Below are 25,282 nucleotides of genomic sequence, written 5' to 3'. Positions count from 1 at the left end.
CCCCCCCCTTCAAATAACAAAAAAATAAAAATAAAAAGTTTGAATTGCAAGGTCATACATACAAACTAGTGGACTGATCATGTGTAGAGTAGAAAGTTTCTGAAAAATTGGTGGAGATTAGGTAATAAGCAGTGGTGCATCGTACCAACAGACACCCTGATTCTACAGAGTAACATCCCAATCCAAAAAAGACTTTGTTGTCAAAAGTATGAAAAAATCTATCTGATTTAACAAACCTGCATGTTGCCTTATATATATAATTATGATCTAAGCTGTTGTGAGGTTATAAAACCTTGCAAACAAACGCAACAAACCAGATCATGAACACCTTTCTTCATAATTTGACTTAGAAAACATATTTTTAAAATTCAAATTGTGATAGTCTGCAAAGTATTTCAGTGGACAGACTCTCTCGTCATAGCGACGACTACAGAGAGGAATGCTAGTAGTGACATCACGGCCGTTGAAGAGCACACGCAGGAAGTAGTGTTTCTTCTGTTGTTGCGATTTTGACAGAAGTTCGAAGACGAGTCGAGACCCAGAGCGTGGAAACTTTTCCAATTTGTTCTCCATGGCTGTCAGCAAGTGGAGCATGAACTCTTCGTTACTTGTGTAAACAAGCAACCTTGGAGATGTTGCAAGTTGAACATTTTTGATGGAATTTAATAAAGAATTAAGAAATGGAAAAACATAGAGGCGACTGTGTTCCAGGTTAGGAATGTGGGTCATCCATTTCTCTATATGTTTGTCTAAAACCTGAAATAGCCTTCCTATATGAGACCTGGATACATTCCAGCAACGATTACCCCGACATCCTGTCGAGGGTAGGGATTTATCACATATGAGAGGAGAAAGCTGATTGAGTGCATCTACAGAACTCATATTCCTTTTGCAGAATTTCTCCAAAAACTTACTAAATGACTTATTGGCAGGTATCTGCGAATCGGAGCCCTGCGTATGGTTCAAGACACTGTCCATGAGAAATGGTGCAGAGCGAGCTATGTTTGGACAATGGCATTCTGTCTGGGACATGTCACACAGTCGATTGGTTACTTTCTCAACATTGACTGTGTGGACGTGCTTTCGTGGTAAAAAGCCACTGAGAAAAGATAGAGTTGAATGGAATGAGCTGGCGTCCTGTCCACTTAAAACTTTTATCCATTTATTGGAATGATGTATTTCTGATCCATGTTCAAACAAATCTGAATATGTGTCTCGCAGATATCTTCCATGTTGACGTAACTTTGCCATTCCGAGGGGAGATAACTGTCCAGGGGGACACTTCCTGTTATGTAATATAGTGTGGTTGATAAATTCTGTGTGCGCCTTGTTTGCTCTGATGTAACCATTTACAGTGGCCGGAAAATCTTCAAATGGTTCAACTGTGGATGATTTAAAATTACAATCTGCCGGTGGAATTTTCGGATGGAGTTGTTTTGGAGTTGTCTCCCCTGATGACAAGATGACATGAACTTGTTCCAAAAAGTATTCCTCTTTTATATAGAAACCTGCAAATAAAAGGAACCAAGATAAGACATGTAAGGAAGCAATGAATTGACTAAATAACAACAAGTAATCTTGTCATGGACACGAGTTGTAAGTCGACATTTCCTTTATGGTGACAGGATCTCAGATACATACGTAAGATACTATACAGGCAGGTGTGACAGGATCTCAGATACATACGTAAGATACTATACAAGCAGGTGTGACAGGATCTCAGATACACACGTAAGATACTATACAGGCAGGTGTGACAGGATCTCAGATACATACGTAAGATACTATACAGGCAGGTGTGACAGGATCTCAGATACATACGTAAGATACTATACAGGCAGGTGTGACAGGATCTCAGATACATACGTAAGATACTATACAGGCAGGTGTGACAGGATCTCAGATACATACGTAAGATACTATACAGGCAGGTGTGACAGGATCTCAGATACATACGTAAGATACTATACAGGCAGGTGTGACAGGATCTCAGATACACACGTAAGATACTATACAGGCAGGTGTGACAGGATCTCAGATACATACGTAAGATACTATACAGGCAGGTGTGACAGGATCTCAGATACATACGTAAGATACTATACAGGCAGGTGTGACAGGATCTCAGATACATACGTAAGATACTATACAGGCAGGTGTGACAGGATCTCAGATACATACGTAAGATACTATACAGGCAGGTGTGACAGGATCTCAGATACATACGTAAGATACTATACAGGCAGGTGTGACAGGATCTCAGATACATACGTAAGATACTATACAGGCAGGTGTGACAGGATCTCAGATACATACGTAAGATACTATACAGGCAGGTGTGACAGGATCTCAGATACATACGTAAGATACTATACAGGCAGGTGTGACAGGATCTCAGATACATACGTAAGATACTATACAGGCAGGTGTGACAGGATCTCAGATACATACGTAAGATACTATACAGGCAGGTGTGACAGGATCTCAGATACACACGTAAGATACTATACAGGCAGGTGTGACAGGATCTCAGATACATACGTAAGATACTATACAGGCAGGTGTGACAGGATCTCAGATACATACGTAAGATACTATACAGGCAGGTGTGACAGGATCTCAGATACATACGTAAGATACTATACAGGCAGGTGTGACAGGATCTCAGATACATACGTAAGATACTATACAGGCAGGTGTGACAGGATCTCAGATACATACGTAAGATACTATACAGGCAGGTGTGACAGGATCTCAGATACATACGTAAGATACTATACAGGCAGGTGTGACAGGATCTCAGATACATACGTAAGATACTATACAGGCAGGTGTGACAGGATCTCAGATACATACGTAAGATACTATACAGGCAGGTGTGACAGGATCTCAGATACATACGTAAGATACTATACAGGCAGGTGTGACAGGATCTCAGATACATACGTAAGATACTATACAGGCAGGTGTGACAGGATCTCAGATACACACGTAAGATACTATACAGGCAGGTGTGACAGGATCTCAGATACATACGTAAGATACTATACAGGCAGGTGTGACAGGATCTCAGATACATACGTAAGATACTATACAGGCAGGTGTGACAGGATCTCAGATACATACGTAAGATACTATACAGGCAGGTGTGACAGGATCTCAGATACATACGTAAGATACTATACAGGCAGGTGTGACAGGATCTCAGATACATACGTAAGATACTATACAGGCAGGTGTGACAGGATCTCAGATACATACGTAAGATACTATACAGGCAGGTGTGACAGGATCTCAGATACATACGTAAGATACTATACAGGCAGGTGTGACAGGATCTCAGATACATACGTAAGATACTATACAGGCAGGTGTGACAGGATCTCAGATACATACGTAAGATACTATACAGGCAGGTGTGACAGGATCTCAGATACATACGTAAGATACTATACAGGCAGGTGTGACAGGATCTCAGATACATACGTAAGATACTATACAGGCAGGTGTGACAGGATCTCAGATACATACGTAAGATACTATACAGGCAGGTGTGACAGGATCTCAGATACATACGTAAGATACTATACAGGCAGGTGTGACAGGATCTCAGATACATACGTAAGATACTATACAGGCAGGTGTGACAGGATCTCAGATACACAATTTTGGGAAGGGGGCCCATGGCTTTAGAGTTTGGAGGAAATATTTCACGGTAAAACAAATTGGGGAATTTGTTTAAGAACAAATTGGGGAATTTGTTTAAGAATTATATGAAATACTGATTTTGATTAGCAAAGTATCATATAAAAGACTAAAACATCCAGTGACTCTGTTGCACTTTCATCTGAGAATTACAAAACAAATCTGTACTGAAGAAGATTGAATTCTTTAGCCATTATTGAATTTTAATGGATATTGGTATCTTCAAATTGTCAATTAGGCTTTTGAAGAGTTACATTTCATAAATCTTCCTGAAGGGACATAATGACATTTTTTTCTGAGTTGCTGTACTGTTGATTAACTGATAAACTCACAACATTCCCTCATTAAGTTCTGTGACCCAGCAGATCACCAAGGGGCGTTGTGATAAATAATAAATTACGGCTACTAAAAATGTCAAAGACTATTTTACTGTTTAGATGAAAAGATATGATGAATACAACTTATCTTTCAGCATTGATAGAAAATATCAATTATTTAGTTTAGGGGAAAATATTTGTTAGACAGACATGATGAAGGCACTTGACAGTACAGTTTTAGTACTGCAGATTGTTATAATCATTGACTGACCAAGTTCAGTCCTTGGACCAGAAAAATATGTACAGATATACAAAACAATCAAACTCAATAAGGATGAAAAAAAAAATCCTTTTTACTTTTATATTGTAATTGCTACATATATATACAAATATTTAAAATAAAATTGAAGTCAAGATTAAAAAAACATTTCAAGGATCAAATCACACTCGGTGAATTGGATGAAATGAATGGATATGTGTGCATATTTCTTGAATAGTTTCAATTTCTCATCCTCAAAATCCAACATAAATCGCTCTTGATATGTGATCCTTCTCTGCACCCCTTCAAATCAAAGGCTCACAGCTGTAAGCTGTTTGAAACATTTTATGTAGTAAAACCTGACCCATCACAAGCCTGCAGGTACCTGTCTTTTGAAGATTAAAGAGAAGCTACATTCAACTTTGAATCCTGTCAATTGAAACGTTCCTGCTGAGTAATTCCTTTAATCTCTATTAAAGACATCAGACTAGTCTACGGTCATTTTGTATTATCTCCAAGGGGTCTTATCAAGAAATTTGGATTCCTGGGTTGCAGAGAAGATATATAAAATTACGTATGTTTATCAAGTGAGGTACCCTTGGATTTCAAGAATGAGATTTTCTGGCAAAGAAATATATAGACTGTAGCATTTAACTGGGACAACTGTATCCTGGGAAACTTTCGCTGCAGTTTCATTTTCGCCCTCCAAATTGCGGGTGAATTTGTCATTTCAGTAAACAACAATATATACTTTCAGTTGCACATGCAAATCAAGATGGCTGATTCTAGAATCACTCTGTATCAAGTTTAGAAAAAATCCATCAGAATTAATGATCATCAAAAATGGATATCAATACTAATGTGTATTAGCAGGTGGGACAATCTCATGACTACTACTCAACGTGTGTATAACACAATAGGCCACGCCATACAGAAGGTCAGTGTATGACAGATGTAGAGTAGGTGAGTATAACTCATCACTTCCTGTCCATTGATAAGTACAGGGTGTACTAGAAGGTGAGATTAACCCATCACTACAACTTGTCTTGTGCAAAACACAAACAGTCATTCAGTACAAACATTATATACTGTACATCAACCTCGCCACCAGCAGAATGATCTGATTGTTTCTAAACATTTTCTTCAGGTTGGTAAGTATGGATTATGAGAAGTTCTCTTTACACAACCAAAAATAAAATTTTCTATTTGACGTTTCGATGACTAGTACGATATGTACACTGTCACCATCATCAGATGAATGACCAATGAAGCGTTATATATGCACACAAAGTTGTAAAATGTGTACGAGTTGTCTATAAAATCGATGTCGATTTCGGCTATGCTGGAAACGTATGTACAATAGTTGTTATAACGACAGTCATTCTAATATCTACCACTACAGTACAGGAAATGCTAAGTTTAAACATTAACTAGTATTAGGTGGGATACCTCATCACTACCTCCAGAGTACACAACACTATAACGACAGTCATTCTAATATCTAACGCTATAATACATGAACTGCTAAGTTTATACATTAACTAGTAGTAGGTGGGATACCTCATCACTACCTCCAGAGTACACAACACTATAACGACAGTCATTCTAATATCTACCTCTATAGTACAGGAACTGCTAAGTTTATACATTAAATAGTAGTAGGTGAGATACCTCATCACTACCTCCAGAGTACACAACGCTATAACGACAGTCATTCTAATATCTACCACTATAGTACAGGAACTGCTAAGTTTATACATTAACTAGTAGTAGGTGAGATACCTCATCACTACCTCCAGAGTACACAACGCTATAACGACAGTCATTCTAATATCTACCACTATAGTACAGGAACTGCTAAGTTTATACATTAACTAGTAGTAGGTGAGATACCTCATCACTACCTCCAGAGTACACAACGCTATAACGACAGTCATTCTAATATCTACCACTATAGTACAGGAACTGCTAAGTTTATACATTAACTAGTAGTAGGTGAGATACCTCATCACTACCTCCAGAGTACACAACGCTATAACGACAGTCATTCTAATATCTACCACTATAGTACAGGAACTGCTAAGTTTATACATTAACTAGTAGTAGGTGAGATACCTCATCACTACCTCCAGAGTACACAACGCTATAACGACAGTCATTCTAATATCTACCACTATAGTACAGGAACTGCTAAGTTTATACATTAACTAGTAGTAGGTGAGATACCTCATCACTACCTCCAGAGTACACAACGCTATAACGACAGTCATTCTAATATCTACCACTATAGTACAGGAACTGCTAAGTTTATACATTAACTAGTAGTAGGTGAGATACCTCATCACTACCTCCAGAGTACACAACGCTATAACGACAGTCATTCTAATATCTACCACTATAGTACAGGAACTGCTAAGTTTATACATTAACTAGTAGTAGGTGAGATACCTCATCACTACCTCCAGAGTACACAACGCTATAACGACAGTCATTCTAATATCTACCACTATAGTACAGGAACTGCTAAGTTTATACATTAACTAGTAGTAGGTGAGATACCTCATCACTACCTCCAGAGTACACAACGCTATAACGACAGTCATTCTAATATCTACCACTATAGTACAGGAACTGCTAAGTTTATACATTAACTAGTAGTAGGTGAGATACCTCATCACTACCTCCAGAGTACACAACGCTATAACGACAGTCATTCTAATATCTACCACTATAGTACAGGAACTGCTAAGTTTATACATTAACTAGTAGTAGGTGAGATACCTCATCACTACCTCCAGAGTACACAACGCTATAACGACAGTCATTCTAATATCTACCACTATAGTACAGGAACTGCTAAGTTTATACATTAACTAGTAGTAGGTGAGATACCTCATCACTACCTCCAGAGTACACAACGCTATAACGACAGTCATTCTAATATCTACCACTATAGTACAGGAACTGCTAAGTTTATACATTAACTAGTAGTAGGTGAGATACCTCATCACTACCTCCAGAGTACACAACGCTATAACGACAGTCATTCTAATATCTACCACTATAGTACAGGAACTGCTAAGTTTATACATTAACTAGTAGTAGGTGAGATACCTCATCACTACCTCCAGAGTACACAACGCTATAACGACAGTCATTCTAATATCTACCACTATAGTACAGGAACTGCTAAGTTTATACATTAACTAGTAGTAGGTGAGATACCTCATCACTACCTCCAGAGTACACAACGCTATAACGACAGTCATTCTAATATCTACCACTATAGTACAGGAACTGCTAAGTTTATACATTAACTAGTAGTAGGTGAGATACCTCATCACTACCTCCAGAGTACACAACGCTATAACGACAGTCATTCTAATATCTACCACTATAGTACAGGAACTGCTAAGTTTATACATTAACTAGTAGTAGGTGAGATACCTCATCACTACCTCCAGAGTACACAACGCTATAACGACAGTCATTCTAATATCTACCACTATAGTACAGGAACTGCTAAGTTTATACATTAACTAGTAGTAGGTGAGATACCTCATCACTACCTCCAGAGTACACAACGCTATAACGACAGTCATTCTAATATCTACCACTATAGTACAGGAACTGCTAAGTTTATACATTAACTAGTAGTAGGTGAGATACCTCATCACTACCTCCAGAGTACACAACGCTATAACGACAGTCATTCTAATATCTACCACTATAGTACAGGAACTGCTAAGTTTATACATTAACTAGTAGTAGGTGAGATACCTCATCACTACCTCCAGAGTACACAACGCTATAACGACAGTCATTCTAATATCTACCACTATAGTACAGGAACTGCTAAGTTTATACATTAACTAGTAGTAGGTGAGATACCTCATCACTACCTCCAGAGTACACAACGCTATAACGACAGTCATTCTAATATCTACCACTATAGTACAGGAACTGCTAAGTTTATACATTAACTAGTAGTAGGTGAGATACCTCATCACTACCTCCAGAGTACACAACGCTATAACGACAGTCATTCTAATATCTACCACTATAGTACAGGAACTGCTAAGTTTATACATTAACTAGTAGTAGGTGAGATACCTCATCACTACCTCCAGAGTACACAACGCTATAACGACAGTCATTCTAATATCTACCACTATAGTACAGGAACTGCTAAGTTTATACATTAACTAGTAGTAGGTGAGATACCTCATCACTACCTCCAGAGTACACAACGCTATAACGACAGTCATTCTAATATCTACCACTATAGTACAGGAACTGCTAAGTTTATACATTAACTAGTAGTAGGTGAGATACCTCATCACTACCTCCAGAGTACACAACGCTATAACGACAGTCATTCTAATATCTACCACTATAGTACAGGAACTGCTAAGTTTATACATTAACTAGTAGTAGGTGAGATACCTCATCACTACCTCCAGAGTACACAACGCTATAACGACAGTCATTCTAATATCTACCACTATAGTACAGGAACTGCTAAGTTTATACATTAACTAGTAGTAGGTGAGATACCTCATCACTACCTCCAGAGTACACAACGCTATAACGACAGTCATTCTAATATCTACCACTATAGTACAGGAACTGCTAAGTTTATACATTAACTAGTAGTAGGTGAGATACCTCATCACTACCTCCAGAGTACACAACGCTATAACGACAGTCATTCTAATATCTACCACTATAGTACAGGAACTGCTAAGTTTATACATTAACTAGTAGTAGGTGAGATACCTCATCACTACCTCCAGAGTACACAACGCTATAACGACAGTCATTCTAATATCTACCACTATAGTACAGGAACTGCTAAGTTTATACATTAACTAGTAGTAGGTGGGATACCTCATCACTACCTCCAGAGTACACAACGCTATAACGACAGTCATTCTAATATCTACCACTATAGTACAGGAACTGCTAAGTTTATACATTAACTAGTAGTAGGTGGGATACCTCATCACTACCTCCAGAGTACACAACGCTATAACGACAGTCATTCTAATATCTACCACTATAGTACAGGAACTGCTAAGTTTATACATTAACTAGTAGTAGGTGGGATACCTCATCACTACCTCCAGAGTACACAACGCTATAACGACAGTCATTCTAATATCTACCACTATAGTACAGGAACTGCTAAGTTTATACATTAACTAGTAGTAGGTGGGATACCTCATCACTACCTCCAGAGTACACAACGCTATAACGACAGTCATTCTAATATCTACCACTATAGTACAGGAACTGCTAAGTTTATACATTAACTAGTAGTAGGTGGGATACCTCATCACTACCTCCAGAGTACACAACGCTATAACGACAGTCATTCTAATATCTACCACTATAGTACAGGAACTGCTAAGTTTATACATTAACTAGTAGTAGGTGGGATACCTCATCACTACCTCCAGAGTACACAACGCTATAACGACAGTCATTCTAATATCTACCACTATAGTACAGGAACTGCTAAGTTTATACATTAACTAGTAGTAGGTGGGATACCTCATCACTACCTCCAGAGTACACAACGCTATAACGACAGTCATTCTAATATCTACCACTATAGTACAGGAACTGCTAAGTTTATACATTAACTAGTAGTAGGTGAGATACCTCATCACTACCTCCAGAGTACACAACGCTATAACGACAGTCATTCTAATATCTACCACTATAGTACAGGAAATGCTAAATTTATACATTAACTAGTAGTAGGTGGGATACCTCATCACTACCTCCAGGGTACACAACACTATAACGACAGTCATTCTAATATTCTGAATGTTTTCCAATCATGACAGATCTCCTATTGACTTCGTTATAAAGATAACTGTAGCGGGCTGGGTCAGGTGACTACAGGTGATCTGACACTAGCTTCTCCATTTCAGAGGTGGAAAAGTTTAAACCCTGATCTGGCCCTCAGTTAAAGTATTCCTAAACATAAACAAAGTTGTTCCTTTTTTTATATTCTCATTCAAGTTCATCAACTAAGACAAGACCTGTGGTAACTTCTACAAGTTTGGATTTCCTTTCTGAAATAATTTAATTTATTAAAGCTTTAGTCAGTCATACTAAACAAGAGGCCCAAGGGCCTTAGCGGTCACCTGAGTTATATCATAGGTAGTGGTAGCTTTAATTTTATTGTTTAGATGTGATGTGGAAATCAGCATGTAAACTAAGTGAAATACAATACTTGTCATGTCATCAATGGATAAGAATTTGAAAATATTGGTAAATGTTTCCTTTGGGGCCCCGCCCTAGCCCCTGGGGATGGGGCAGGAATCCTAATTTTACAAAGTAAAACTCTCATTTACCCAAGATGATTCTGACTAAGTTTGAGCAATTTTCTGCTGAAAATGGATAAAATATATATACCGAAAAGTGTTATTTCCCTTTATAAACTATATTAAACGTTACCCCCTTCCTATAGGGAGAACGGATAGCTCAGGGTCCTGATATTTTCAATTTAAGTAAAGCCCCTGATGATCTTTCTTTCCACATAGAGAAAATCACTGTAGTACCTCCGAGTCTGGAGAAGAAGATTTTTGAAATATTGGTTAATTTTTTTTCGTTGGGGCCCCGCCCTGGCCCCAGGGGTCGGGGTAGGAATCTCTTTTACAATTTGAAACCATCTACCTCCAAGGATAATTCTCACCAAGTAAAAATAATTTCCTACAGAAAGTTGTCAAAATATACCCAAAAGTGTTATTTCCCTATATAAACTATAGTAAACTTTACCCCCTCCCCAAGGGAGAACGGATAGCTCGGGGGTCCTGAAATTTACAATTTAAGTAAAGCCCCTGATGATCTTTCTTTCCACGTAGAGAAAATCACTGTAGTACCTCTGAGTCTGGAGAAGAAGATTTTTGAAATATTGATTAATTTTCCCTTTGGGGCCCCGCCCTGGCCCCAGGGGTCGGGGTAGGAATCTCAATTTTACAATTTGAAACCATCTACCTCCAAGGATAATTCTCACCAAGTAAAAATAATTTCCTACAGAAAGTTGTCAAAATATACCCAAAAGTGTTATTTCCCTATATAAACTATAGTAAACTTTACCCCCTCCCCAAGGGAGAACGGATAGCTCGGGGGTCCTGAAATTTACAATTTAAGTAAAGCCCCTGATGATCTTTCTTTCCACGTAGAGAAAATCACTGTAGTACCTCTGAGTCTGGAGAAGAAGATTTTTGAAATATTGGTTAATTTTCCCTTTGGGGCCCCGCCCTGGCCCCAGGGGTTGGGGTAGGAATCCCAATTTTACAATTTTGAAGCCTCATCTACCAAGGATGATTCTGACCAAGTTTGAAAAAAATCCATCCACTGGTTCTTGAGAAGAAGTTGAAAATGTAAAAGTTTACGCACGACGCACAACGGACGACGGACGACGACGGACGAAAAGCGATTAGAATAGGTCACTTGAGCAAAGCTCAGGTGACCTAAAAACCCACATCAATATTATTTCGTGCCTCCCTGCCCACCCTCTATACAATATTGTATCAATGGGAACCCAATGCATGTGGTCATATTACTGTTGATCCTAAAACTAGTACCTGTATGTGTTCCCAACATAATGTAAACACAGTTTTGTCAGGACATTCACGGCCACATGTTGACATATAAGTGCAGGTTTATGGTGGATGTGATAGCTATATACACAGGAAGATAGACAGACAGGTGCTCTGATAAGTCCTCGATGACAACATATATCACTGATAATATGTGGCCCTTCATCTGACAGCTATCAATCATTTGTTATAAAACTGATCCTAGCGGTATACCTCCCATACTTAGATATATAACTATGCATCATTCCTGGGCAGAGACAGAAAATGACCTTTACAATGTATAATCTTCTGTTTCTGTTTCCAAAAGTGATTGAGTTTGGGACACAGAGCTTGCTACTCAATAATCCTAAAAATAACAAGCACCTTTCCAGCCAGGGCAGTGACAGCAAATGTAAAACCTGTAAAATGTTTAAGCTTATCTGTTCTGCTTGTGAAAAAAAATGATCTAAAATAAATCTAAGCTTCACTTTGTCAGTTTCAAGTTTCATTTCTCATGATAATTCACATTCTGAAACCTTTTTGATGTTTTGAAGTTGGTGAGGTTAAGAACCAAGAGTTTGCTGATCAATAATCCTAAAAACAATCGACAGTCTTTAAATAAGAATTAAGCAGTTCAGACAGATCAGGATTCATCAGATAGTTCAAATAACATAAAAAAAAAAAGAAATTTGAGACATGATTTTACAAACCTTCAAAGGTAAAATATTGTGCATTGATCAATTTAAATATTCAGTTACTTATCTAAATAAATTCTTAACAATTTTGCAATAACGTTTTGCAGAAGCTAAGGGATTTGGAGGAAGAAGAAAGACAGAAAAAGTCAGGGGAAAAAAGCAGGAAGACACTAGTCAGGAAAAGGGGGAAAAAGTTTAATTAATAAATAACATATATATACCTATCTTAAAATATTACCTTTCCTAAACTGAATTCATTTTTTCAAGAGAAAGATTTCCTCTTAAAATGCAGGAAAAAACAAGGACATATAATTCATCATAAATGTTGATTCAAGCAATTCTACCAGATTTTGTTTTTGTATGGTACATGTATTCTTATATCACTGCAGATACGTGATGATCCCTTACCTGTGGCTTTGTTAATATGTATTTCTAAACTACCTTGATCATAACTATTAACTAACCTTCCATTCCCAAGGCTGGAACATCGGGCAAGTGACAATGATCTGCAACTCGGGTGTCCCGTAGAAACTCTCCAGCTTGATAATGATCTGGAGTGGTGGGTGTCTGGTGTGAATTGTTGGAGGAAGATCGATGGAATTCAGGACGTGGTAGTTTAATGTAAGGTACAGATAGCATATCCTCTTCTACAGGTCCAAATACATACAGCAACGGTGCAGTACAAACTGGTGGAAAAAAGGAAACAGACTTTATTACAATGTATGTTATTGTTATTTATATTATGTAACAATGTATATTATTGTAATTTTATAATTCAATAATGTATATAATTGTAATTTTATAATGTACAATGTATATAATTGTAATTTTATAATGTAACAATGTATATTATTGTAATTTTATAATTCAATAATGTATATAATTGTAATTTTATAATGTACAATGTATATAATTGTAATTTTATAATGTAACAATGTATATTATTGTAATTTTATAATTCAATAATGTATATAATTGTAATTTTATAATGTACAATGTATATAATTGTAATTTTATAATGTAACAATGTATATTATTGTAATTTTATAATTCAATAATGTATATAATTGTAATTTTATAATGTACAATGTATATAATTGTAATTTTATAATGTAACAATGTATATTATTGTAATTTTATAATTCAATAATGTATATAATTGTAATTTTATAATGTACAATGTATATAATTGTAATTTTATAATTCAACAATGTATATTATTGTAATTTAATAATGTACAATGTATATAATTGTAATTTTATAATGTAACAATGTATAATGTTGCAATTTTATAAGGTAACAATGTTTATTATTGTAATTTTATAACGTCTGACTACAATGTACATTATTGTAATTTTAAGGTAACAATGTATATTATTGTAATTTTATAAGGTAACAACGTATACATTTGTATGACATTGTTTTCCTCTGTACTGTTTACACATTAATATAAGGTAACAACTTATACATTTGTATGACATTGTTTTCGTCTGTACTATTTACACATTAATATAAGGTAAATAGTACAGAGGAAAACAACGTCATACAAATGTATACGTTGTTACCTTATATTATTGTAATTTTATAAGGTAACAACGTATACATTTGTATGACATTGTTTTCCTCTGTACTATTTACACATTAATATAAGGTATCAAAACTTGCATGTTGATATGTGTATTATGTCAACTGAAGATTTTTTTCAAGTTTGTTCTATTCTTGATATTTTTATGAGTGTCAAGGGACTAATTTTACCAGTTTTCCATCAGTGCTATTTCAAATGTCTTTTACGATTTAAATTCATAGAAAGAGCATTCATAAGTATTCTGACATTAAAACTACCTCAGGTTTCTTAGAGCGATTATGTAGAACACACATATTTCAAATGAGATTTTTAAACTCTCTATTAAGATATATGACAATCTTAACAGCCATATGAACAAACAAGCCTTCTGAAACACCTACGTGTAAGTAACCAATCCTACTGAAACGCCCACGCACAAGTAACCATGACGGCTAGACTAGATGGATCATATATAATATGATCTATAACCTTTAAAAAATATCCGGGTGTTTCCAAATATAACAGAAGTAACCGCAGATACAGTAATTGGAGATATAATTTTTTTGCTATATGATAACTTGTTTGTTATCTAATGTACTGTAAACCTAGATCGTGACGTTCGTATTCTGTCTAAGGGAAAATGACGCTAATCTAACCGAATCTGAATGGAAAAACATGTATATATATATATAGCAATAGACAAAATGTTTAGTTTTCATGTCAAGATTTTTAAATAGTATAAAACTGACATCTAAATATATATCTCCTCAGGATACTCAGGCGTCATGACTGCTATTTAAATATCTGGGACTTTATATTCGGATTGAGTTTAAATAAGGCCATACAAAAAATATTTTGTGTTTTTGGTAACCCTGCCTACTCTAATATTTTGTACTTATCCTAAACATTTTTAGTCAATTTTCAAATAAGAAACTGCTTAAGGCAAGACCACTCTCCTATATAAACCACATAATATCATTTTTAAATTGTATCAATAAATGTGTTACCTACGTATACCTATCCTAATTTTTTCAAAGATGTTACAGGAAACTCAAATATGTTTGGGACCTAATTAGCTGTTTACCATTATCACTGTATTCACAGAGTCCAATGTTTGTCCTCTGGCACTAATAAACTGGCACGGTGTTTTAACTCGTACTTATAAGTCAAATACTTAGGAAAATCTGAAGATTAACATCTTTTTTACTAAAAACATCCGAACAATATCAATATTTGGTGGTTAAACACATTGACATGTAAAGTACATATATTATATAATATATAATATATATAATACAAAATCAACAAAAACAAAGAAGGAAATATTCAAGATTTCATGAAAATTCCTAGCACTTCTTCAGAGTTATCCTACATGAACCATTGTGCAGACAACAACACTGTCTCTTACAGAGTGATAAAAAAAACATGAAAACATGGCATTTTGGCAATTATTAATGGCATTCCAACAAAACAACAACAGAAGAAACTCATTTTAAGACCACATGTTAATGCTTTAAGTATCAAACAGGTGGTTTATTTTCAAAAGTGGCTAGTTATATAGATCAATATGTTTATATATCAATTTTTCATATTTTCATATACTGTACTAGCAATCTAGCTGTTTAATTTTCATCCATTAAATAACCAGGTCAAAGTTGATGAAAAGCAATCTGCTTTATATTTTGCCACAACATAATGAAATACATGTAATCATATATACCAGCAATACAAAGTGGCACAGGTCTGATTGAAAATTGTGCGAATCAGGGCATAAACCAAACAGAGTTCAATTAGGATCTCATCAGTGGTACTTAAACCATAGATCACAAGCATGAAGCTCCATATCTAGTGTTCAGAAACATACCTGGTAGATAAAATATAGCAAAAGAGGAAAGGTACTGTACTAATAAGGACCTTTTAAACTAGGTTAGCATCACATACATGTATATGTAATATAAGCCATGCCAAAATCTATTCAAGCCACATGTTTTGGGTCAAAAACATTATGCTAAAAAAGGTGATAAAATTGGGTAGTCTAGGCAAAAAAAAATCAATACTTTGATTTATATCAAAGTTTACTATGCATATTCACACATTATAATGACTATCAAGCTGTCAGAAACCTAGGGCAGGACCACACAGAACAGGAAGAAACCCTAATACATCAAGCTATCAGAAACCTAGGGCAGGACCCCAGAACAGGAAGTCTCCGAAGAAACCCTAATACATCAAGCTTGAGTATCACTAGGTGATAAATTATGTTCTAGGATTGGCAGGAAATTCTAGGGTAGAAAGGGGGATACCTGAAACACACATATTTTTGTTTTGCCTATGGTAGCCACCCTTGGGGACCAACAGCTAGTCTATGAACATGGCCAACCACCTTGTGACCCTATCATCACATGAAATATGAAATAATTTTATGTATAGATATAATGTAGTAAACAAATGTAACACTTTAGCAAGTCCACACAAAGAATTTTAAACATGTACTCAAAAATTTATCATTATCCATTTAAATTTCCAAATCGTTATTTTTTTTAACCCATGTTCAAAAACATTAATGTACATGCTTATTTTAAGATACAAGTGAGATACAATTATCTAATGAATTTTTCACTTACCGATGGCATGCAATATCGTAGTTTTTTTAATTTTGTTTTTGCTACACAGAAACCAGTGAATTACTAAAGATGTGTACAGATTTAAAATCCCAGCTCAAGGGCAGATTTAGGAAGAAAACAAATCTGCAGGTTTTAACACAAATGTTTTACATTTAACAATGAACATTACAAGCAATGGAACGTCACAGCTTACCCCTGTAGATTTCAAACTCAGGGAAGGAAATGCATTACCAGGTATCATTACTTTATTGCTCGATTTGAGATATGTATTTAAGTACCCCTGTCCATTTGTAGGCAAAACACTAGAGATTTGTCACTAGTTATTATAACTGTACCTGAATAGGACTGAGCCAGGGACCTACCGGTGATCAGACAGTTAACACCTGTATAATATTCTGATCTTTCTGACCCAAAACACAATATAGTTATCATTATCACTCACTAAATCATCTAGAAGATATGTCTGTCCAAAATCTCAAAGTATCGGTTTCATTATTCAAGAACTTCTTGTTGTTTCTGATGCTGTTTTTCTGTCACTATGCATAACCTCATATAATTATCATTTATATTGACTGTAAGAACCACCATCATCCCTCGATTTTATGCCTTCCCCCATTGTGTTCCAGTGATCACATTGTCGGTAATTATAAAGATATTGCAAAATATTGCAGATACATGCAAAAACCCACTTCAGTAGCAACAACATGACAACAGTTAACAAGTCTGTACGGCTGGGTTTAACTTTGGGACATATAAAAAAAAAAATATATATATTTAATAGGTTACTAAGTTATCCTGCATTGACTCTGGACTTTTAGAACACATCATTTGCATTTACATGTGAAAATATAACGTATAATCTGCAACAGATGGCTTTAGGATCAGAATTCCTTCAACCTGTACATGTTTTAAAACCATATTTCTGTCTACCGTATCTTCCTCTACTACTTAGACTATAGCTGGTCTCGTGAGATTTTTGTCTGAATTAATTATAAAGCTTTATGATAAAAACAGTTAAAAGTATGTATATATAAATATATACAATTTTATGTATGCTCATTTGTAAAAAAAATATTTCATCATAATTTTAAAGTACAAATGTAATGTAGTAACCCAATGATTGCATGGCTTAACTCTTTCACCCCTATGAAACTTTAATAACTTCTACCATAGCATTTTCAACATTGGATTCATAAGTCCTCAATATCACACTTTCAAAGGAATAATATAAGACAGGCATGTTTTTAAAGATTGTATATCCCTTTTTTATCAATTTGATGTGGTTTTTGGGAAATAAATGTAACTTCTGGATGAATGGATCAAACCTGAAATTACTGGCAATTATTGTAAACTACTGGCTGATGTACATCTTTGTTAAATAAAAGGGATGCACAGTTCACATGTCCATCAATGACGAGGAACTGAAATTGAATGCTTTTGTTCAAGGAAATGTTTTGTAGAGTGTTTCCCCCTTAATTGTTTTGACATGTACACAGCATCTGTGACCTGTCAATAGGTACTTAAGTCCATGTCAAATCTTAATTGCTATAATTGCATTTGACTAGAATATACTGTGTCTTGTGATGTCAGAATGTGGAAGGTACTCACTAAGTCCCATTCACAATACTTCTAGTTATAGGCAAATTATGTTCAGACTTGACAGAATTCTACAGATTGCATATCTTCACAATTTTTGTTCAAAACTAAAATAAGCTACGATTTTCTTTTGCTAGCTTGCATCTTATATAATTTGTTGCGTTTGATTTTAAAGACTTTCTGTTCAAATACTAATGCCAAGTCCCTTTCCATAAATTTACTTTCACACATGTACATGTGTAACAGGTAATAAAGAATAGTTTACTTTCACCATGGATCAAACCCATGTCCCCTATAGGTTCCTAGCTATATATATAGTTGGATGCTCTGCCACTAAGCTAAAGGGAAATTCCCTCTAGCTCGAAGCTAGAAGGCAACCGTAATCTTATGTACAATTAAAATCTGCCACACTACTCCGATCCCCCCTTTTTTAAATTTGTTCACCCTCGAACACCACAACCCAGGTTAACATTCTAACTAATCCCTGTCACCACAGGGAGATCCACAGACACCATTTGTAACAGGAAAGAGAAAAGTGTGCTTTCACCGGGGATCGAACCTTCGATCTCCAGGTTCCTAGTCGGACGCTCTACCACTGAGCTAAAGGGAAATTCCCTCTAGCTCGAAGCTAGAAGGCGACCTTAATCCTATGTACAATCAAAATCTGCCACACATACAAAGTTGTACCTGTATATAAAATATGCAAGTCAATCCAAGGGATTACATACAAATACGTTTTTATATGAAAAAAAATTCCATTTTGTTACAGATGATTTTAAAACTTTAAAGATTTCCAGTCTAAATAACAGAATTATATTCTTTGAAGTTTTCACATCAGTAAACATAAGCTATCATCACTTTCGCATGTGGTGTTGTTATTGGTAACAGTATTTTTGAACATCACTAAATGATAGATATTGTCGGGTTATAGTATTAAGTGTAAGTACTATAATATATGCAAGATATTCTGTGTTACTTTTAAATTAAAAGTTTAAAATACAGAAAATTAACAACTGGGTAAAAGATAGTTGGTGTTGCTTTAATAGCTTAAAAGTTAAAATACAAAAAAATAACAATTGGGATGAATGATTGAATCACAATCAAATTTCTCACAATATAAAAATATGACATAGAGGTCTACTTCATTCAGCAGAATAAAATTAAATACTTGAACATGTTAAATGATTTGTTTTAGAGAGATATTCTGTATGAATTTCAAATGTCACTTAAAGAGAAAATCATGACCAATGTTTTCATTATGAATGCATATATACTGACTGGTTGTGACATACAGTTTGTTTGTATGATGAAATTGTATCACTGCAACAGTCAATTACTGTCATAAATAGAGAAATATGTGGAGTTCAAACATTAATATGTTTATAAATTGAGAACAAGGAATTCCCACCATTGGACCATTGTCCTAGCTAAATAATAAACATATAAACCCAATATGACACTCCTGTAAAACTAGGATAGAAAAATAAAAATATGCACATGTATACAAAAATGTACAGTATTTTACTCTAAACATGGAATGAAAACTCATTCCATTCAAAAATCATTTAGAAAACACCAACTTTTCAGACACAGTCTGATGTTTGTAAATTAAGAATGATTAATGCAATTAATTACAATCAAGCTCACTAAATGTATCATAACATTATACACAGGGATAATCCTGGAAGGGGCCATTGGGCCATTGACCCCTCAAAACTGAAATTGACCCTTCCATGTTCCAATTTTCTTTAAATTTTACATAGAATGGCCCCTCTTAATTTTGATATTGATTTGGTATTTGTACACTCCTCGCTAAATTATAATAATGTATACATGTGTACTGCATATTTGTACACTATGGGTTCATTTTAGTATTTTGAGGCTTTGGAAATCTATACACATTACAATCTAGTGCCAAAATGAAAAGAAAATGCATGAATGATCCTCTAACTTGTACATGTAGATGCACCTAAAAATGCTTCAAGCAATTCTCTTTTGAGAATTTAAAACTGAATTTCCATATATTGTACTCAGCAAATCTATGAGTATCCTAGAATCTAGTATGTGTGACCTCTAAGTAAGGCTGTAATTCCCATGTTCGATATTAAAATGTGTGCTGAAAAGCCCTGTAGCTGTGTGTTGTTTATTCTTGTACATAATCATTTGTTCAACATACCATGGTATAAGGTGCAAATCCATTCACAAGTGATGACACTATAGTGTATCTTGTCTTTGAATGACATACTTTGTCGTCTAAAAGTTTCAATTTCCACATAAGAATGTTTTGCCAAGACTGTAAGGATAAATCTAGAGGATGTCTGAAGTCGTATACTGGAACTTCCTGCAGATTCTAGATCTTTTACCGTAAATAACTGTAACATAACCACAATCAATGCTTGATACTGGAGCCAGCGATAAACATGATGTCTGATTCCCACAAGTCTGCAATTTGGACCTTTCCCAAATTAAGTACGGACAAAACAAAAACTGCATGCAACCTTTGTAGAAAAGAGCTTGCGTACATTTCCATAATGTTTTATTCAACTTCCGCATGGCTTTTACGCATACGTGCTGAGGATAAACAATCAGCAACAAAATGGCAGACTAACGCTAGATTCGCTACAAGATGTCAATACGAATGTCTAAATTGCTGTTTGATAAAAAGAATGGTTTTGACTCAACTTGTACTTGACCATTAGCCGATTCTATAATAATTCAGTTATTTGAAAAATTATTTTGTTCATTTTGGTTGACAACGTAACAACTTATCAACTATTCTTAGTAATCTGTACTAGAATACGGTTACCCGGTTACGGGTCGGTTATTGGAAAACGGTTAACCGGTTACAATAATTTGTAACTGTGACAGCCTTACTGCTAAGGCTCTGGTTCATTACCAGATGTGTTCCTTATTTCTTACATCTTGACAACAACATGCATATGAGACAATACAACTGTGTGTCAAGAAAGTGATAAAGAGACGGGGAAAGTGTACATTTTTGAAGAATTCAAAGCCATCAATTTGTAAAGGAAATTACATCCATCTTTTCTGTCGTTTTCATTGAAACTAGAGCATGCTAATTAGCTTACTAGAACATTTTATTAAAAGTCTCTATTTCAAGCAGTTAAATGGCTTATCAATAAGTACTGTTAGCTATATTCAATATAATTAAGGGTAGGAGTGCCCTTCCAATTAGTCACATCTATGGGAAAAGAATAAATTTAATCAAAATAATAATCAAAATAGTATAAATATGCATTTTTAAATGTACTTTTTTTGTCATGCAGACACATGTTTTCTACCCCAAACAGATACCTCAATGGTGTGAACAGCAGCTTGAGCCCTTCATGACATATATTCATTTGGAAGCAGCCAATGCAATCACTAAGTATATAATGATAATAATAAATAGTACTTACCAACAAAAAATCCAGTTATTGCAATTAAAACAGGTAAGAGGCGTTTTCTTTTATCGCTGCTGCTACTGGTGTGTAGATTTGGTTGAACATAGTCATTTTCGTCGTTGTACATGGTGTAAGACGTACAGTTGGTACTGTGCCTGGATTTAGTTTTACCACCAGTGACAATAGTATTTGTACAAGTATATGCTGGTCTATCCATGACATTTTATGGCTCCTCCTTTTCATGTACATGTCTAAACAACACTGATATTGACAGGTGCATTGACAGGTGCTCAGGACGCCCATGATTACGTTGAGTGTTCGCTCATAGCAAGTGTGATAGTAGGCACCACCTATTTCAGGAAAGAAAAAAATACTGGTACATGTAGTTGTTTGTTTTTCTTATTTTATGTGAATCGAAGATCATCAAATGCTAAACAATGTATACATGTATATTAATAGTAATTAAAAAAGAGGCTTAGAAGACTAAGAGTTTAGGCTAATATACAACTAGGTGTAAAAAATACCCTAATTATAAGAATTGTTGACCTAACACATGTACAGTAACATCTATGGTATGTTCAAAATTAGCACCACTATTAATAATTATACATATATATATATAACATTGTTACTTTAAAAATCCTCAACTAAGATATTCTTTTCTTGTGTATTGAAAACTTTTATACAATAACAAATAATATATTGATAAAAACTGTAATTCAGTTTAAGATATAACCACCCATTTTACCATCACAAACACCACAGAAGTTGGACGCTATATATATATATATCAATAAGATAGATCAACTATCATAAGTCTTTCACGTTTGGTTATTCACCATTGGATTCTTTGTTAATTTCCTTTTTTTTCAAAAACTGTTTTTGACTTTGTTTGACATCCAATGCAGGAACAGGCCTCAAATCATATTGTATGAATACTATACAGTGACCAACATCACTTACGAGGAAGATACATAGAAGTTTATAAACTTGACATCCTGTTAAGAGAGTTATCCAATGTTTCCTCTGGTAATATCTGTATTATTATCTGCGGCTCAGTTGTTGAGTTATCACTCTTCATCCCAGCATAAAAAGTATACTTTGACATCATTCCCATAAACACAATGCTTAATTTTGCCGTAAAAATTGGTATTGCAAAATAACCTATCATGGTCAGAAGTCTTTCAGTTTGCAATGGATAATCATATTACTATTACCAAGAAAAGCAGTAGACACTTTTCTTTCTTTGTGCCGCCGATCCTAAAAAGTCAATTCATCATAGCTCGGTCATTTTTTCAATTATCTAGCTGAAATTTAGAATTTATATGAATTTAATTAAAGTCTTATCAATATAAACATACTTTCTGATGTCGCTTACTTTAGTGAGCATTTTAAAGATAATGTCTGGCGACGCTTACAGGTTAATACACAAATGTGCCACGCCGCTGATCGTAAGAATTCAGTTCCTTAAATTATAACTCTGTCAATTTTTCAAATATAAAATTGAAATTTGGTACAGAGGTATATTATAGTCATATTAACAACATATCGTCTGATGTCGCTTACTTTATTTGGTATTTTTTTTTAAAATTTGTATGGCGACACTTGTGGTCACTTGAAGATGCTTATTGTCGGTTGAAGACGCTTTTGAGGAGGATCGATATCCCAGGTCCAGAATTAAACCAATTTTTTACCAAAAAAAAGCCAGAAAAATTCATGAAATACTTATGGCACGTCACTTTATAACAGTCTAGCTCATGTAGATGAAGAAAAAACATTCTTCTTCCAATAATCTGATTTCAAATACATGTACCACCTCTGGTGTATTGTCAGAAGATAATATTATATACTTTAAACACACCAGTGTTGTTTTTATATAGTATAGGGCATTTTTATCTACACTGTTGTATCTTATTGATATATAAAACGTCAAACTCATGTGCAACACACAATATGGTAACTAACTACACCTGTAACGTAAGAGGCCGCTGGTCGGCCTTTTTTTCAGTGTAAAACCTCTAACATTGTTGGGGTAACTAACTAGTAACTATATGGAAAAAAGATATTCAAATGGTGATTTGACTTTAAACCTTGCATTTCTAAAATTAACATAAAATCTCGTCTCTTTCTATAAAATTTAAAATCACTCACTGTTATTCAGGATTGTGTGTCGAGACTCTCGACCAAGGTGTGCGTACGTGACTAGATCGTCGTGCTGCCTGCTGGTTTGTATCACACAATGAACAGGTTTGTATGATTGAAACCTACTTCTAAGTGTACAACATTTCACCACACTCACTCCTTACGACCTATTTTGTCACCGATACCTTCATTGCCTTTAAAAATTATAGACCGGCTAAAACAGATCTATAGTTACACAAATATCCGACCAATAACATAAACGCACGTTTCGTTAGGCTCCATATAATGACCTTCATTACATGAACCGGAAGTGTGCGCCTACAAATGAAACCGGATACAAATAATACGGAAATATGTGCAGTTAGCTCCAAATGTTTGAATAATAAATTGGATTTGTGTCGTCCTATTATAAAGAAAATATAAAAAGAGACAGAAGAAATCAAGATTGGGTGAAAATGTCAGCTGGAATAATAAAAGGTCGCTTAATGGCGGTGGTAGGTAAATTTTGTACGCCGTTCCCGGACTAAAACCCCGTACCAGGAATACACTGTATATATATTTTTTTAATATATTAACGCGATCGTTTATAAAAAAAATATCAAATAACACAATAATTTCAAACATTATTTTCTAAATGTGACAGTTACAACAATGTTGTTTGATCATCTGATAATTTAGAAATCGACGATAATGTATATTTTAAGGGGGTAAAACTATACGTCCCTGGCCGCTGTCAACCGTGAAAATTACCAATTTATACAAATTATCCGAAATAAAGAGTCAAAATGGCATGTTAATTTCAGTTCCACAAAACAAAAATGCATTATTGTTTGTAATTATATCAGTTTCAATGGAAAATCAAAGTACTCAAGACACATGCTTTCTTGATGTTATAAATAACATTTTAGGAAAAACGATCACCATACAGTCAGTTGAGATGCAGGACAAACACCATTTAAATTTGCTGAAAATGATGTGAACGAATATTTACTCTTATATAATGTCTGTGTTGGCAATTGTCTGAAGTGTATTTTTCCTCCGAGGAACAACAGCATGTACTGCTGCCATAAAGAGTTGACTGTAGAGGGTGAAACATATATTTCCTACAGACCAGCAGCAGTGCACGTGCGTCACAAATGTCTTTAGGTCAATTAGGATTTTACCATGGGTCATGTGTCAGTATACACTTGTACCCCTCTCTCAACCACAAATGAGATGAAGTCGTAGGTTTTCTTTAATATCTTTATTCCATAGACGAGAGCCTGCAACACGAATAACGCATTGCAGGTAATTACATACAATGTATAAATGAGACATAGAATACATATGAAATAGACATTGTGAAATATGAGTAATGATATTAACAATGACTTTCCAG

The 25,282-nt window shown here is 35.0% G+C and overlaps 1 protein-coding gene across 1 annotated transcript; it reads right to left on the bottom strand.

The window, feature by feature from the left end:
- Positions 1–8: 8 nt before the first annotated feature.
- LOC110463985 (2-phosphoxylose phosphatase 1-like) lies at positions 9–24,194 on the bottom strand. Its single transcript, XM_021518963.1, has 4 exons — positions 23,914–24,194; positions 21,778–22,112; positions 13,039–13,260; positions 9–1,508 (listed from the first exon to the last, which is right to left on the bottom strand). Exons 2-4 carry the CDS (start codon positions 21,977–21,979, stop codon positions 319–321), a joined length of 1,614 nt encoding a protein of 537 aa, XP_021374638.1. The 5' UTR covers positions 21,980–22,112; positions 23,914–24,194; the 3' UTR covers positions 9–318.
- Positions 24,195–25,282: the final 1,088 nt, after the last annotated feature.

Source organism: Mizuhopecten yessoensis, unplaced genomic scaffold, assembly GCF_002113885.1.
Source record: "Mizuhopecten yessoensis strain PY_sf001 unplaced genomic scaffold, ASM211388v2 scaffold10949, whole genome shotgun sequence".
Lineage (NCBI taxonomy): Eukaryota > Metazoa > Mollusca > Bivalvia > Pectinida > Pectinidae > Mizuhopecten > Mizuhopecten yessoensis.
The sequence above is the reverse complement of the archived record's forward strand: the minus strand, read 5'-3'. Positions and strand labels throughout refer to the sequence as shown.

Coding starts and splice junctions, on each gene's coding strand:
- LOC110463985 (XM_021518963.1), bottom strand. CDS start 21,979: ATGGATAGACCAGCATATACTTGTACAAATACTATTGTCACTGGTGGT. Junction 13,261..21,777: donor AATAACTGGATTTTTTGTTG/GTAAGTACTATT, acceptor TTTTTCCACCAG/TTTGTACTGCACCGTTGCTG. Junction 1,509..13,038: donor TCCAGCCTTGGGAATGGAAG/GTTAGTTAATAG, acceptor TTTTATTTGCAG/GTTTCTATATAAAAGAGGAA.